A 15154-nucleotide genomic window follows, 5' to 3' on the forward strand; every position below is an offset into this window, starting at 1 on the left:
TACCTTGGCTTCTCGACTTTACAAAAAGGGGTCTATTGTAGGGTATTTGTACTGTCCTGACATTTCAGGGCCTCAAGAAATTAGGTCATTAGTAGTCAGTACAGCAGTCAGTACATCAGGTGTGATCAGTTTTCAATAATTGGCACCATAGCTTGTAGACTCTATAACGTTCACACAGACTAAATCATATACACTAATTTGGCCTATTTTTTACCAAAGATATGTAGCAGTATAATGTTTGGTGGAAATTTATGACGAAAAATAACTTATTGGCAAAATTGTATAACATAAACTATAAAATAGTGGGTTTTTTTTTTTTCAAAATTTTCACTCTTTTTTTATATCGCAAAAAATAAAAAACCCAGTGGTGATTAAATACCACCAAAAGAAAGCTCTATTTGTGTGAAAAATAAATTATACAAATGTTGTTTGGGTACAGTGTAGCATGACTGTGTAATTGTCATTCAAAATGTGAGAGTACTGAAAGCTGAAAATTGGTCTGGGCAGGAAGAGGATATAAGTGCTCTGTATTAAAGTGGTTAAAAATGATCTTTTTAAAAAAAAAAATGCATTGATACATGTCCCCCAGGGCAGTACCTGGACCCCTATACCCTTTTGGCCAATAACTTGCATATAAGCCTTCAAAATGGGGACTTTTGATTTTGAAAGTTCGGGTCCCATAGACTTTAGATGGGGTTCACCGTTCAGGTCAGAAGTTTTTTTATGTTCGGGAGATCTGGTACAAACCGAACAGGGGGGTGTTCAGCCCATCTCTAGTTGTAAACCCCAGTCATGAAATTTGACTAAAGCACACGTCTCTGTAGTGTTTTCTTGCCTCTCTCTAAAGCTCTAAGTGTTGTTTCTCTCTGGTGCTTTGTTCCTCTACTATCAGCATAAGTCACTTCTGACAAGTTTTCCAGACACATGAGATAGCATTAGCTAAAATTTGTGATGGGTAGGGAGATTAGCACATAGATTGCCTATTCAGAATACACTTCTGCATGTTCCTTCGTTCCTCTGCCTATGTGGGGGGAGGGGGGTGTCCCTTATCTCCAATCAGCTCTCATACAGTATCTCAGAGCTGTAAATGCAGTTCTCCACTTCTTTCTCTATACTACTTACAGATGCATAAGGATTTTAGCACGTTGAAGGGTTGTAGACAAGAGAAGACTGCAGTTAAACAAGGAAAACCTATGTAGGGGGATTTGTTTAATCTCTGTGTATCATCTGAGGCCAGTCACTTCACTGGGTATATGTGAAGGTTTACAACCACTTTAAACTGCGTATAAGGTTTTATCTGGAGTTGGACTTAAAATAATTTAATACTACATGTAACTAAAACTCAATGTCCACAGACTGACAGTGTTGCAGTGCATCTTTATTGCAAAACAAACTGGATTATCACCCTGTTAAAGGAAGTGAAAAAGTATTGGAAAAATAGCAGATCAACTTGCAGGATCAACAAGTGTGGGGTTGATTTACCAAAACTGGAGAGCGCAAAATCTGGTGCAGCTGTGTATTGATTGTATAGATTGTAAGCTCTAACGAGCAGGGCCCTCTGATTCCTCCTGTATTGAATTGTAATGTAACTGTATTGTCTTCCCTTACACTGTAAAGCGCTGCGCAAACTGTTGGTGCTATATAAATCCTGTATAATAAAAATATTAATATGGTAGCCAATCAGCTTGTTTAATTAAGCTTTGACAAAAAACAAACAAACCTGGAAGCTGATTGGTTTCTATGCAGAGCTGCACCAGATTTTACAGTCTCTAGTTTTAGTAAATCAACCCCTTTGTTGCATGGGAAACTGAGAAAGAAATTCTTGGTAATGCTAGTGGCAGACTGCATCATATGCCATTTTTATTTTGCCCATAGTACCACCTTAACTTTATAGAAGAATGACAGAGGAATTGCTTTTTTGAACATATATTGGCTTCTGTCGGCCTTTAATTTATTTTTCCAAAAAACAAAAATAAGACACATAAGAACCATCCACATTTAAATTATTACATTTACCATATTACAGTTCATTTCAATTTTCTTCAACTTTGATTACTCTAAAATGTTATCTACAAACTCAGGTAACAGGTTGAGATCAACTCAAAACACAATGTCACCTGTTATATTGGTTGCAGTTCTGGCTGGAATTACAATGGACACATGCAGGCAAAATGCTTACTGACCACAAAGTTTTTGGGGCTTCAAAAGTAAGGAATTTTATGTGGACTGGTAAAGGGATCCTTTGCACTCCCTTGTAGCTTGGTACAGAGGACTGTGCCATGGAGTTAATTAGGGCAACTTAAACATAGAAAATCAGTGTACAGGTAAGGGAACACAGATGCAGCGATGCACCATTAACCCTAATCCTGAGCAGTGCCTAATAACAAATCTCTTTCTTCCCTCTATGTCTGAGCTGATTTATTGCCTTCAGCAGAAAACATAGTGAGACTGATGGGGGGACCCAATTAAATTCTGCTATCAGACTACTTGAATTCAAGTTATGTCCCCGATCATGCACCAAGAATTGAGATAAGTAAAGAACTTATGGGTATCATTCATAGTCAGTGCACAATAATGTATAGAGTGCAACTGGAGGAAAACCAGGGGATCTGCAGAAGGAAAAGTACCTAGACCTCAGGAGTGTGTACATCCATTCCCTGTTACCATATAGTCTTAGTGCTGAATGCATTACATAGTAGCTGAATTTGCTGCATAACTGTACATTAACCTTAAGCTGCTATAAAAATATACAAATTTAAAAACAAACATTTTAAAAAATAAAAAATAAAGCACACTGTGGTGTTAATTTTTCCAAGTATTCATTTTGAAGATCAGTCTTCCGGTTTGTCTTGTGTGTTCACAGTGGGTGGCCACGATGCTAAAAAAAAACAATGAGATACGTTACTGTAGTACAAACAAACGTTTCATCGTCAATTAAAATTTGCTGCCGGAGCCATTTTTACATTTTTTGTTCTGCACATGTGTTAAAACCCCCAAACATTATATAAACATTATATAATTTCTGAAAGCAGAGGCCATGAAGAATAAAATGGTGCTAGCTGCAATTCTTTTGAATCACACTATATTAGTGCAACAGTTTATCAACTACATACACATAATATAATATATACACAAATATATAAAAAATACACTCAAGGTTTTTTTTTTTTAGTGTATGCAAATGTGAGATATTACCCAAATTTTTGGTAAAATATAAAGATACCCAACATCAAACGTTAAAAAATTGTCTGCAAAATTGTGTGCAAATGTGGTCAAACAAATTTGGAAAAACTTTCGTATCCAAAATACTCATAGGCAACATTTTAAAAGCCCTTACAGGAATGAATGGTGGCCCTAGAATTATTCCCCTTACTCCACCAATATGTGACATGTGTAGCATCATCATGTTTAAATTTCTTTTCACATAACGTTATTACTATCACATAGCAGACCAATAGCCCCCTATGTGATAGCGTGTTTACAATGACATGTTGTCTTTAATGACATCAGTGGTGTAGATAACTGAAGATAACGGAGCACAGATAATGCTCCATTAGCTGCTTTACATTTCTGTCAATTCCTGGCCAGTGCTGCCAGGGAATGACAGCTCTGAACCAGGAAGTGATGTAATGCATGTCCCTTCCTGGTTCATATATCAGAGGGAGGATCAGCAAATGGATGTTCAACAAGCCCCCTCTGCTTTACCCAGTAACACTCACCATGCTGGTCCCAGGCCCGCAGGCAGGACAGCTGAGCCAGGATACCTGGTAGGGGCGGGGTGGGGGTTAGAAGTCGCATGGGGGTATGGTATCTTCCCTTGCCTGTGGATATGATCAGGCCGAGTTGGCAACAGCAAGAGATAAAGTGCTCAATGTGGACCTAAAATCATATATATCTTATGTTATAAGATATTTTAATATGAACCCCTTTGTGACTATAACAGCCTCCACTTTTCAGCAAAGTCTTTCCTTTGGGAATTTCTGCCCGTTCAGCTAAAAGAGCACTTAGGAGATCAGGCACTGTTCTTGGATGAGAAGACTTGGCTCTTAGCTTTCCAGTTCAACCCAAAGGTGTTCATTAGGGTCTAGGTCAGGACTTTTTGCAGGCAACTTGAGTTCCTCCACACCAAACTCATCAAACCATGTCTTTATGGAGCTGACTTTGTGTGCAGCCATGCTGGATTAGACAAGAGCCTTCCCCAAACTAAGCAATTAGCAATATGTCTTTGTATGTATTAACAGCATCCTTCACTGGAAACTCAATAACTTGCAGGGTATCTAAACTTTTGGTCTTATAGTAGATGTGATGGTCAGGTGTCCATATACATTTGATCCTATAGTGTATATGCTGGAACCTTGCAGTGCTTCCAATGGGGACAATACACAAATGTAACTATATTCTTATGAAAGGTTCATTGTAAGATACAGTGCACAACAATAGTATATGTTGATAATAATGGAATTGTTACCCTCTTGACCCGTATTAATCCATTATTTTTAGTACATGATTTATTTCCGGTACTTATATAGCACCATCAATTCACGTAGCGCTTCACATATACATATCGTACATTCACATCAGTCCCTGCCCTCAAGATGCTTATAATCTAAGGGCCTTAACTCACATTCATACATACACATAATAGGGCCAATTTAGACAGGAGCCAATTAACCTACTAGCATGTATTTGGAGAGTGGGAAGAAACCAAAGTACCTGGAGGAAACCCACGCAGGCATAGGGAGAACATGCAAACTTTAGGCAGGTATTATTGTGGTTGGGATCCAAATTGGCGTCCCTAGTGCTGTCAAGTAGAAGTGCTAATCACTTAGCCACTGTGCTAGGTGGTTAGAACATGTTCCTCAGATATAACAGACTTTCTTAGTTTATTTTTGCTTCTCTACAAGAAGATGTTACAATATGACTTACCAGCATTGTCCAATGTGATACTAGCTGGACATTATAATCTGCATCCACTGGAATATAAAACAAAGTACAATATTGGTAAAATGCTTTCAGTATTCTCTGTGATAATATTCAGTGTTTTCCCACGTATATGAAGATGTTTGTAATCTTAAACATAGTGCAAGGCAACCAAATTGGACTTTCAGAGTGTAATCTGTATTAAAAATGTCATCTGAATCATGGTTCTTCCCATGGGCTGCTAAGTCACTACAGAACACAGCAACGAGGTACGGGCAGTGAATCAGACCCCATTGCATGGCACAGGACCAGGTAGAGAAGACATGCTTCGCATACCTCCCAACTTTTTGAGATGGGAACGGAACAAAGGATACCTATTGGCAAAAGTATGTAGGCATAGGCCACACACCCTGCCACACCCACTTAAAGGAGAATTATACCAAAAAAAATGATTAGGTAAACCCACAATTGCTTTTTTTACCACTACTATTCCTTTATACTGGCTTTTGAAATGTACAAATGCAGCAATTTAGGTAGGTGCTAGTGAGAAAGTCTGCTTACCAAAAGGACTGCAGGTAAATCTATATTGTTCTCTGCCTACCAGAGAGCAGGATCTGTTAGTGATGTCTGTTTATTGTGTTCAGGATGCAACTCGTTCTGTCTGAAGGGTGTAACACACTGGTCCCATAGGGAGGTATGTTGGACAGTGGGAGGAAACCTGACAAATGGATGCACAGGCCTTTCATACAGTCCTGGTGATTTGGCAGAGGAAAAGTGCCTCGGTGCATGCTGGGATACTGTATAAAAGCCAGGAGCACATGTGCTCGAGATCTTTCATCTGGATAGCGGAATCCCGGAGGGAGGCGGTGGCTGCCTCCTCCTCTGTAGAGGTGCCACGAAGCCTCAGGTGGGTCGTCCTGAGGGTCTGGAGAGTTGCAGTGAGGAACTGAACCCGAAGGTTCAGAGGAGCTGACTGAGAGGGAAGACACTGGAGGATCTGGCTCTGCAGTACCATGAGTACAGAATCTCGTGTCAAGGAGCCTGACCTGAGGGGTACTACCCCTGCTTCTAGGATAGTCAGTGGACGGGTGTCGGTTGAAAGGGGATGCTAGTGAGAGTGTCCTGAAGTTAAGATGTCATCCATTAAGTCGTTTGCTAGGAAGTGAAGAGCAGGGTGTGAACCCTTTTCACACTTGTGGCAGTGTGAATCAAGCAGCCCAGCTTTTCCAATCAACCTATGAGGTCTAGAGATAGATGTCCTCAGCTGATGTATATAGTTTAAATTGGAGTATCCCACTATTGCCTTTTCCTATCCAAGTTCCAAATAAACATAAAAAACCAACACCCCTAGACTGTTTATTGTGTGTGTGCGACGAGCCAGCAGGAGCGAGGAGGGATCGATGAACTATATCTCAGGGTAACCGTGTGCTGGTAACTGGGGAAGCCCATCAAGTCATCATTCAGCAGCCCATATGGGGACAGTGCTACAATATACAGTATGTAACACCTTGTTAACAGTCTTTAATCTATCAAGCGTTGGATCAGTGCAGCATTATATGGAAATTGTCAAGAAAAAAGCCAGCGGTATTTTTAGCATCAAGATATAAAAGCAAACATTGTGTGGGAATTAGTAGTTCTGTCAGCATTGCATGGTGTGAATATTAGAAAAAAAAAGAATTCACCTCTTCTGCGGTCAGGTAGATGCCTCCTCCATCTTTTGTTAAATTCTGAAACACCTCTGAAAATGGAAAAACAAGTGATCAATGAGTAACTGATGGGCACTTCTTTCAATAGTCTTCTAATTATACTCTACTACTAGTATCTCACCCAAAGGAGGATGACATCCCCCTCACTTAGGTGACACAGGCAGAACCCACAAGAAAAGGTAAGTATACTTATTAACCCAACCCACACACACTCACCATTTTTTATTCCCATTTATTGCAGTGTTTAGCAAGGGGAAACGGGGTCACACTAAATAAGCCATTCTTGCTATTTAGGGTCAAGGTTCTCCTTAGGTAAATGCAACAGGAAACCGATATCAAGAGAAACTGGGGCTGTCATTACTGAACTGGATTACTGGATTAAAAACAAAAGGAAGAAAGAAAGTGCATAGGTCTGGTGCAGTAAACCACTTTATTAAAAGTTAAGGCTCCGTTTCCACTATTGTGACATGTTGTGCGACTTGACACATGTCAAGTCGCACAGCAAGTCAAAAGCCATTCATTTCAATTTGGCCCGTTCTAACTGCTGCAACTTCAGTCGCCGCGACTTAAAAAGTAGTTTGTGCACTACTTTTGGGCCGACTTCAGTGCTACTTCCTTCTATAATGAGGGACAAGTCGCACTGAAAGCCGCAAACAACTTACACTACAAAGTTGCGCTAGAAGTAGCACGACTTCGTAGCCGCGATAGTGGAAACGGAGACTGAAACGAAAATAATATTACACAACCATGAGGTAGGAAACTTTGTACAAAGCCACCAAATGGGTGCTAACACTGGGGCCTACAGTGCAGCAAAAACACAGCTCAGTCCTCCTATTCCACCTCTGGATTTCTGACAGACCAGGAGCAAGGATGGTGATCACCTGTGCCTGAAGGGAACTCCACACAACGGCTGACAGCAGCCTGGAGTCCAGAGGACGACAGAATCCTATGGAGCATGCTAATGGTAACCAAAGCAGATGAAGCTGTTTATTAAGAAAGTCTCTGGCCGGCGTCTGAAGTTAATTAACCCTTCTTATGCTGGGAAGAACATGGTTAGCTATAAAAGTACATCATATAACATAACAATAGAGTTGGATTAAAATTAATTCAATAAAAATGAGAACTAAAGTTATGCATTAATATTTTTCTTTCTATGCCAACTCTGGAGATCAGTATAGAATATTGTGCGTGTGTGTGTAGATATATATATATATATATATATATATATATATATATATATATATATATATATATATATATATATCTTTGTATCAGTTAAGATACATAGGATAAATAACATAAATTTAAGAGGAATTAACATGTATATTCTAAAAGTAATGTAGAAAATGCTGTCTTTGTGTGAAAAACAGATCTCTTTTTTACTGGTAAATGTTAAACCTTGTGTGTATGGGGGGATAGTAATTCTTACAAATGGTCTGTAGATGGCAACAAGTGACCAGCTAATTTTATACAAAGGAAATACTATACACATGGGGGTTGATAGACTGTGCTCTTTGCAAATGCAGTTGCTTTAGAGCAGGCATGTCCAACCTGCGGCCCGGGGGCCACATGCGGCCCAGAACTGCAGGCGATGCAGGCCAATGCCCCCTGACAATTTATTTATTTTTTGCTGGGGAGTAAGGAAGTTGAGCCGGTGCATGGCCACAGCGGCTTCCAACTAACTGTAGGCAGAGGCTGCCTCGGAGGGGATCATCCACTAGTTGTGTTAAATTAGTGCTGGATAGGGGGCACGGCAGCGTTTTATAACTTATATACCTTAACTATAGTATATATTTTATATGCAGCCCAGGAAAATCTCTCTACACTCAATGTGGCCCAGAGGAGCCAAAATGTTGGACACCCATGCTTTAGAGCATAGTAAATTATGTAAAGCGTCACCTTTCAAATAATATCCATTTACGTGCAAAGAACATAAAAAAAACATCTTTTTTTCTTGCACGTGATTGGATGATGAATATCAGCAGAGCTCCCGCTCATTTACTAATTTCTGTAGTAACTGCACTTGCAAAGACTATTTGCCTTTAGTAAATAAACTCTATTGATGTAATAAAAGTTACTTTACAACTAAACTTTGTCAATAATTCCTTCCTAAAGGTGACGGGCTGTTAAAAAAACCAAACTTACATAATTAATTATTAAAAAAAAAAAAAAAAAAAACAACTTAAATACTCCTTTTTAGGCTGGGTTCACACTAAATTCGGATGCGGCTCACAGCAGGGGCCCGGTGCATCCCTGTTCTCTGTTTTAGGGACGAATCAGGCCCAAATTTTTGGCTGAATTCGGACCCGAAACAGAGCCAAAGACGCACAGGACCCCTGTGCAATCCGCTCCACAGCTGCCCCGATGATGTGTGAACTGGCTCCATTGAGAGCTGGTCACAATCTCCTGTCATATGAATTAAATGCGGGGAATCTGCATTCAATTAGCATAAGTGTGAACCCAGCCTCAATGTTTCAGCATCGGTCTGATGCTGCACCTGTCTGCCGCTGGCTCTAAGCTGAAGAACTGACCATTGATTGCTCAGTTCTCGATCAGCAGAGAGCGGTGACTGTCAGCAGAGAGCTCGGTCATGAACTTTACTTCATGGGAAGGTAAACACTTTCTTTGCTTGGCCTGTCAGTAACCAAAGGTGGAAGAGGGGAACTGAGTCGTCACCTTGCTGTAGTACTGGCCATGTTGTTAGCAGTGCTGGGGCAAGAAGATGCCAAATTGCGCCCCCCCCTATTAGGTGCGAGCTTATGAGGTGGAAGCGGAGAGAGAGCACAGCTTTCACCTCTTCCTGCTTCTCTCCCCTCTCCTTGCTTCTTCCAGCACTGAGCTGAGTAGTGATGCCACTGTCACTACTCCTGTCAGCCTTATAGTAGAAGAAAATTGTGGCACCCCCATCCCTATCATACACATTGCGCCCAGTGCAGCTGTCCCTTCTGCCCACCGCTTGCCCCTCCCTTGGGTGTTAGCACCCCCTGCTTCTGCTGATGGCTGTGTACAAAGAGCCTTACCTCATAGTGTCATTTAAGTGCAATAATAATAATTTTTTATTGTTTAATAAAGTGTTTTATGCACTTTCTCTTCTGGCTGCAACAGTGTAAAGCTGAGCTGTAGCTAAAAGGAGAAAAAGAAGGACCTCTGATGTCATCAGACTGGCCAAAATACTCTTATACAGTATCTCACAAAAGTAAGTACACACCTCACATTTTTGTAAATATTTTATTACTGTATATCTTTTCATGTGACAACACTGAAGAAATGACACTTTGCTACAATCTAAAGTAGTGTAGTGAGTATACAGCTTGCATAACAGTGTATATTTGCTGTCCCCTCAAAATAACTCAACACACAGTCATTAATGTCTAAACCACTGGCAACAAAAGTGAGTACATCCCTAAGTGAAAATGTCCAAATTGAGCCCAATTAGCCATTTTCCCTCTCTGGTGTCATGTGACTCATTAGTGTTACAAGGTCTCAGGTGGGAATGGGGAGTAGGTGTGTTAAATTTGGTGTTATCGCTCTCACTCTCTCATACTGGTCACTGGAAGTTCAACATGGCACCTCATGGCAAAGAACTCTCTGAGGATCTAAAAAAATGAATTGTTGCTCTACATAAAGATGGCCTAGGCTTTGAGAAGTTTGCCAAAACCCTGAAACTGAGCTGCAGCACGGTGGCCAAGACCATACACAGGTTTAACCGGACAGGTTCCACTCAGAACAGGCCTCGCCATGGTCGACCAAAGAAGTTGAGTGCACATGCTCAGCGTCATTTTCAGAGGTTGTCTTTGGGAAATAGACGTATGAATGCTGCCAGCATTGCTGCAGAGGTTTAAGGCGTGGGGGGTCAGCCTGTCAGTGCTCAGACCGTACGCCACACACTGCATCAAAATGGTCTGCATGTCTGTTATCCCAGAAGGAAGCCTCTTCTAAAGATGATGCACAAGAAAGCTCTCAAACAGTCTACTGAAGACAAGCAGACTAAAGACATGGATTACTGGAACCATGTCCTGTGGTCTGATGAGTCCAAGATAAACTTATTTGGTTCAGATGGTGTCAAGTTTGTGTGGCGCCAACCAGGTAAGGAGTACAATGACAAGTGTGTCTTGCCTACAGTCAAGCATGGTGGTGGGAGTGTCATGGTCTGGGCTGCATGAGTGCTGCCGGCACTGGGGAGCTACAGTTTATTGAGGGAACCATGAATGCCAACATGTACTGTGACATACTGAAGCAGAGCATGATCCCCTCCCTTCTGAGACTGGGCCACAGGGCAGTATTCCAACATGGTAACGACCCCAAACACACCTCCAAGATGACCCCTGCCTTGCTAAAGAAGCTGAGGATGAAGGTGATGAACTGGCCAAGCATGTCTCCAGACCTAAAACCTATTGAGCATCTGTGGGGCATCCTCAAATGGAAGGTGGAAGAGCGCAAGGTCTCTAACATCCACCAACTCCATGATGTTGTCATGGAGGAATGGAAGAAGACTCCAGTGGCAACCTGTGAAGCTCTGGTGAACTCCATGAACAAAGAGGCAGCGCTGAAAAATAATGGTGGCCACACAAAATATTGACACTTTGGGCCCAATTTGAACATTTTCACTTAGGGGTGTACTCACTTTTGTTGCCAGTGGTTTAGACATTAATGGCTGTGTGTTGAGTTATTTTGAGGAGACAGCAGATTTACACGGTTATACAAGCTGTACACTCACTACTTTACATTGTAGCAAAGTGTCATTTCTTCAGTGTTGTCACATGAAAAGATATAATAAAATATTTACAAAAATGTAAGGGGTGTACTCACTTTTTTTAGATACTGTATATAACAGTTCAGTGGGGGGAAGTTAGTGCAGGGAGGGCAGAATGTCTCTTCCCTGAGAGACAGTTAGGCAAGCTGCATTTTCTCAAGTTAAAAGTTTACCTTAAAATGGCGATGAGCCAGTTAGTTATGAAATAATATAATCTTTTTTAATATGAACTTTTTTGGTTGCCGGATTCAAAAAACAGATCTTCTAATCTGCAAAGTTCTATACAGCTTTTTCATCCAGACTGCCTTGATCACTATACTGGAATGTACTGTAGACAGGCATTTTGAATATACTATATATATATATATATATATATATATATATATATATATCTTTATAACAGGAAGGCAAATTAAATGTAAGCAGATTGGAAATTCTCCTGAATTAATCACTAATAAATGTTAAATTTAAAAACTCCAGTCAAAACTAACAAGATGAAAAGGAATATCCCACTTAATAAAATAAAAGATTTTGTTGCAATATTCACTTTCAATCCTCTTCCCGCAGTACCTATTTCCCACCACAAGATGCCCTCAACACTCTTTTTTTTTGAGCCTGGGTTGTCCTGGAACCTTTTTTCCTGTTCAGAAGAAATTGTTTCCTTATAATGTCAATTCTCATACTGACCAGGGGAGTTTGAGGATCTGCCTTCATTATTAGCACTTTTAGTGTTTTAATAAGAAAAGAAGCATTGTTTAATAATGAATTCTAAAGGCAATCTCACAAAAATGAAACTGTTTCAAAGGATTCTGCTAATAACAGTGAGTCAATCAATCTCACAATGGGCAAGTGGTCACATTTTGTAAAAGAGTAATTCTACTTTAAAGCAGAACTCCAGCCAAAAATGAACAGCCCGTTAACAGATAAAACAACAAAACCAGCTTTTGCTGCAATATTTAGTTTCAATACAGAGATCCCATGCAGTAATATTTTTCTAACACTAGGTGTTCTTAGTCTGATGGTCAGCATCATTCATCCAAATTCCTCTGAGCCCATGTATATCACACACTCTCCAGCTTTGTTGTACATAGACTGTGAGACTGATACCAGGTCAAATCCACGTGCTTACACGGTATGTATATAAAGTGGAAGTCCAGTCAAAACCTAACTTTACTTAAACCTGCTCCCTCCCTTTCTAAGCCCTATACCAACTACCTTGTAAAGAAAAGATGTGTATATTCACCTCTTCACCTGAGCGCTCCAGTCCGGTCACATGATCGACTCCCAGTGCAAGCCTTTAGGTGAGAGGAGAGACAGCCAACAATGGATACCCCATGGTAAGTGTATAGGTGACATCACTGCCCAGGCATTGCAGCCATTGTCGCCGTTCTCTTCTCTCTCTGAAGCTGGCCGCTAGGGAGATCATGTGACCGGACTACAACGTCCTTAGATTAGGCAAGTATACATGTCTTTCCTTTAAAGGATAGTTAGTATATGGCTTAGAATGAGGGTGGGAGCAGGTTAAGGCTTGGATAGGTTTAGACTGAACTTCCAAAAATACATGAAATTGTGTTTGTGATTACAGAGCTGCAATCATTTTTGCCTCTTATATCTGCCTAGAGTTCAGCTTTAATGACATTTCCAGGACAGCCTTCCAAAGCTCTGCACTGTCCCTGTCTGATTCTCTAGGTAGATCTGTCACTTTCATCATCATCTTAGTGGTATAACTCACTTGACACAGTTTCCAGACGGATCATGCAGCACACAAAGTCCGCAAAGGTCAACTTTTTGGAATAGTTTCCATATCTTAAAAGCATAATATTCATGACAGCATCACTGACTGGAAGACCTGCACAGGGAGGCAAACAGAGGAAAATAAAGTTTTTGTTAAAAACAAACCAGTCTAAGCTACTGAATAGACGTCAGGGGCTTGTTCACACTACAATGCATGTGTCAGCGCTTACATGCACTGGCAATGTGCGTTGCAGTGCATTCTTGTATGTACTTCTATGCGTTCTGTACGTGCACTGCAGTGCGGGTTTTCGTTTTATTTTTTATTTTCTGACATTGCTTTTTAATTAGCATACGTGCTGCAGCGCATTGCAATGCTCTGAAGTGTATCACAATGTGATACAATGCGATAAAATGCTGTCTGTCTTTTTTTGTTTCATTTGTTTTGTTTGCCTTGTCCATACTTTAGGTCTGTGTTGACCCATGCAATCCAACACATGTGGTGAATGAACGCTAATGGTTTTGAGTAGACCCCTGCTTTAAAGCTTAAGTTTACCTATAAAAGAAATACAAAATAACCACCAGGGACATTAATTATCTTTACTACGATGTGTCCTTTTGCTTCTGTCTTCTAGTTCAGTAGTTATCTTGCTCCTCCGATGCCCCCTTTACCCCCACCACTTTAATCTTCTGGTGTGGCAGGGGTTAATAGAACTGAATTGCTGTCACAGGCTCTCATCAAGAGGGCCCAACTATGCTAACACTTTCCACCCAGCTTCTCCGTTCATTGAAGTAGTTATACTACATCATCTATGAATGAAACGTGATTTGTTAATGGAGGGGTGGGCTTTTAATTATCTGCCTATCTTCCATTCATAAATCAAGTTTCATTCATAGAAGCTGTAGCATGGCTTCTATGACCTTAGGTAGCTGGGCAGGCATAGTTGTGCAACATTGATGAATGCATGTCACAGTTTCTCATGTTTTTTTTTTACCCCGGCTACACTGGCACATTATGGTGGGAGGGGGTGGGGGCATATGTGCACTGGAAGATTAGGACTACTCCTGAACTAGGTCAACTTAGGTAAAAAAAAAAAAAAAAAATAACAAGGCATAGATTGCAGGGACCTAAAGGAGTGTCTGTTTTTGTCCACCCATCTGTTCTAATTATCAAGAGCTTTCACTTTACTTTTTGCAAAATGTTGGGGAGATATTACTACTGGAGTCAACAGAAGCATGAAGTACTCCAGGGGCTGATTCAGCACACCAGCACCCATCCAAAATAAAAAATGATTTTTCAATAGAGTTAGCCTTTAATGGGCCAATAACACCACATGAGTCTTATGCTCAACACCCGTCCTTTTCTAGACCCTGAGTCTCATTCTGATTCATTTAAAGTCTGGTACAATGTTGAGGGACAATCCATCAAAGCAGAAAATCGTTTTTCTTTGTATAAGTGTAAGTAATACGGTTTGTCAGCTTTTTGGAGGTGATGATCAATCCTTATTTTCCAGCTAAGAGATCTGAGAATATGATGATATACTGACTGGATGGAAGTGTGAAGGCTTTATATTCAACACTATCGTCCTTTATGTACCCCCATGCTGCCATTTGGATGCCACTGCCCTTGTGACAGGTGGAGAAGTGCTGAACAGTATTGTTACTGTTTTGTCTAAACTGGGACAATTCAGGTGTCAGCCATATAAGTAAGCTATTGGAAAACAAAACACATGGAAAGCTGGGCACTGCCAATGGGGAGCCATGGGGGGCAGTGCCGGGGCAAGGTAATCTAGAACACAGGGTGAACGTGCCAAATTGCGCTCCCCCCCCCCCCCCAGATGTATGAGCACTGTGTGTCAGCAAACCCCCCCCCCCCCCCCCCAAAAAATAAAAAATAGAACTAATCTGCATGCTTAGTTCCCCAAGAATAAATTCCCCTCCTAGCACAAATCCTCTACCCCTCAAATTTCTCCTTCTAGCATAATTACCCCTCAATCATCCCTACTAGAACAAGATCCACCCCAACAAAAACAGTCCCCTCCTA

The 15154-nt window shown here is 40.8% G+C and overlaps 1 protein-coding gene across 1 annotated transcript in view; it reads right to left on the bottom strand.

Moving 5' to 3' along the window:
- Positions 1-2565: 2565 nt before the first annotated feature.
- The window catches only part of LOC309549583 (calpain-13-like), a 207591-nt gene continuing 195002 nt past the window's right edge, over positions 2566-15154 (bottom strand). The window contains exons 22-25 of the mRNA XM_082249956.1: positions 13112-13228; positions 6603-6658; positions 4927-4973; positions 2566-2878 (exon numbers count right to left, since the gene is read on the bottom strand). Of these exons, the coding sequence (XP_082106082.1) occupies positions 4947-4973; positions 6603-6658; positions 13112-13228 (200 nt within the window). The 3' untranslated portion in view covers positions 2566-2878; positions 4927-4946. The remainder of the gene's footprint in view (positions 2879-4926; positions 4974-6602; positions 6659-13111; positions 13229-15154) is intronic.

This window comes from Pelophylax lessonae (assembly GCF_965119305.1).
Source record: "Pelophylax lessonae genome assembly, chromosome: 3".
NCBI lineage: Eukaryota > Metazoa > Chordata > Amphibia > Anura > Ranidae > Pelophylax > Pelophylax lessonae.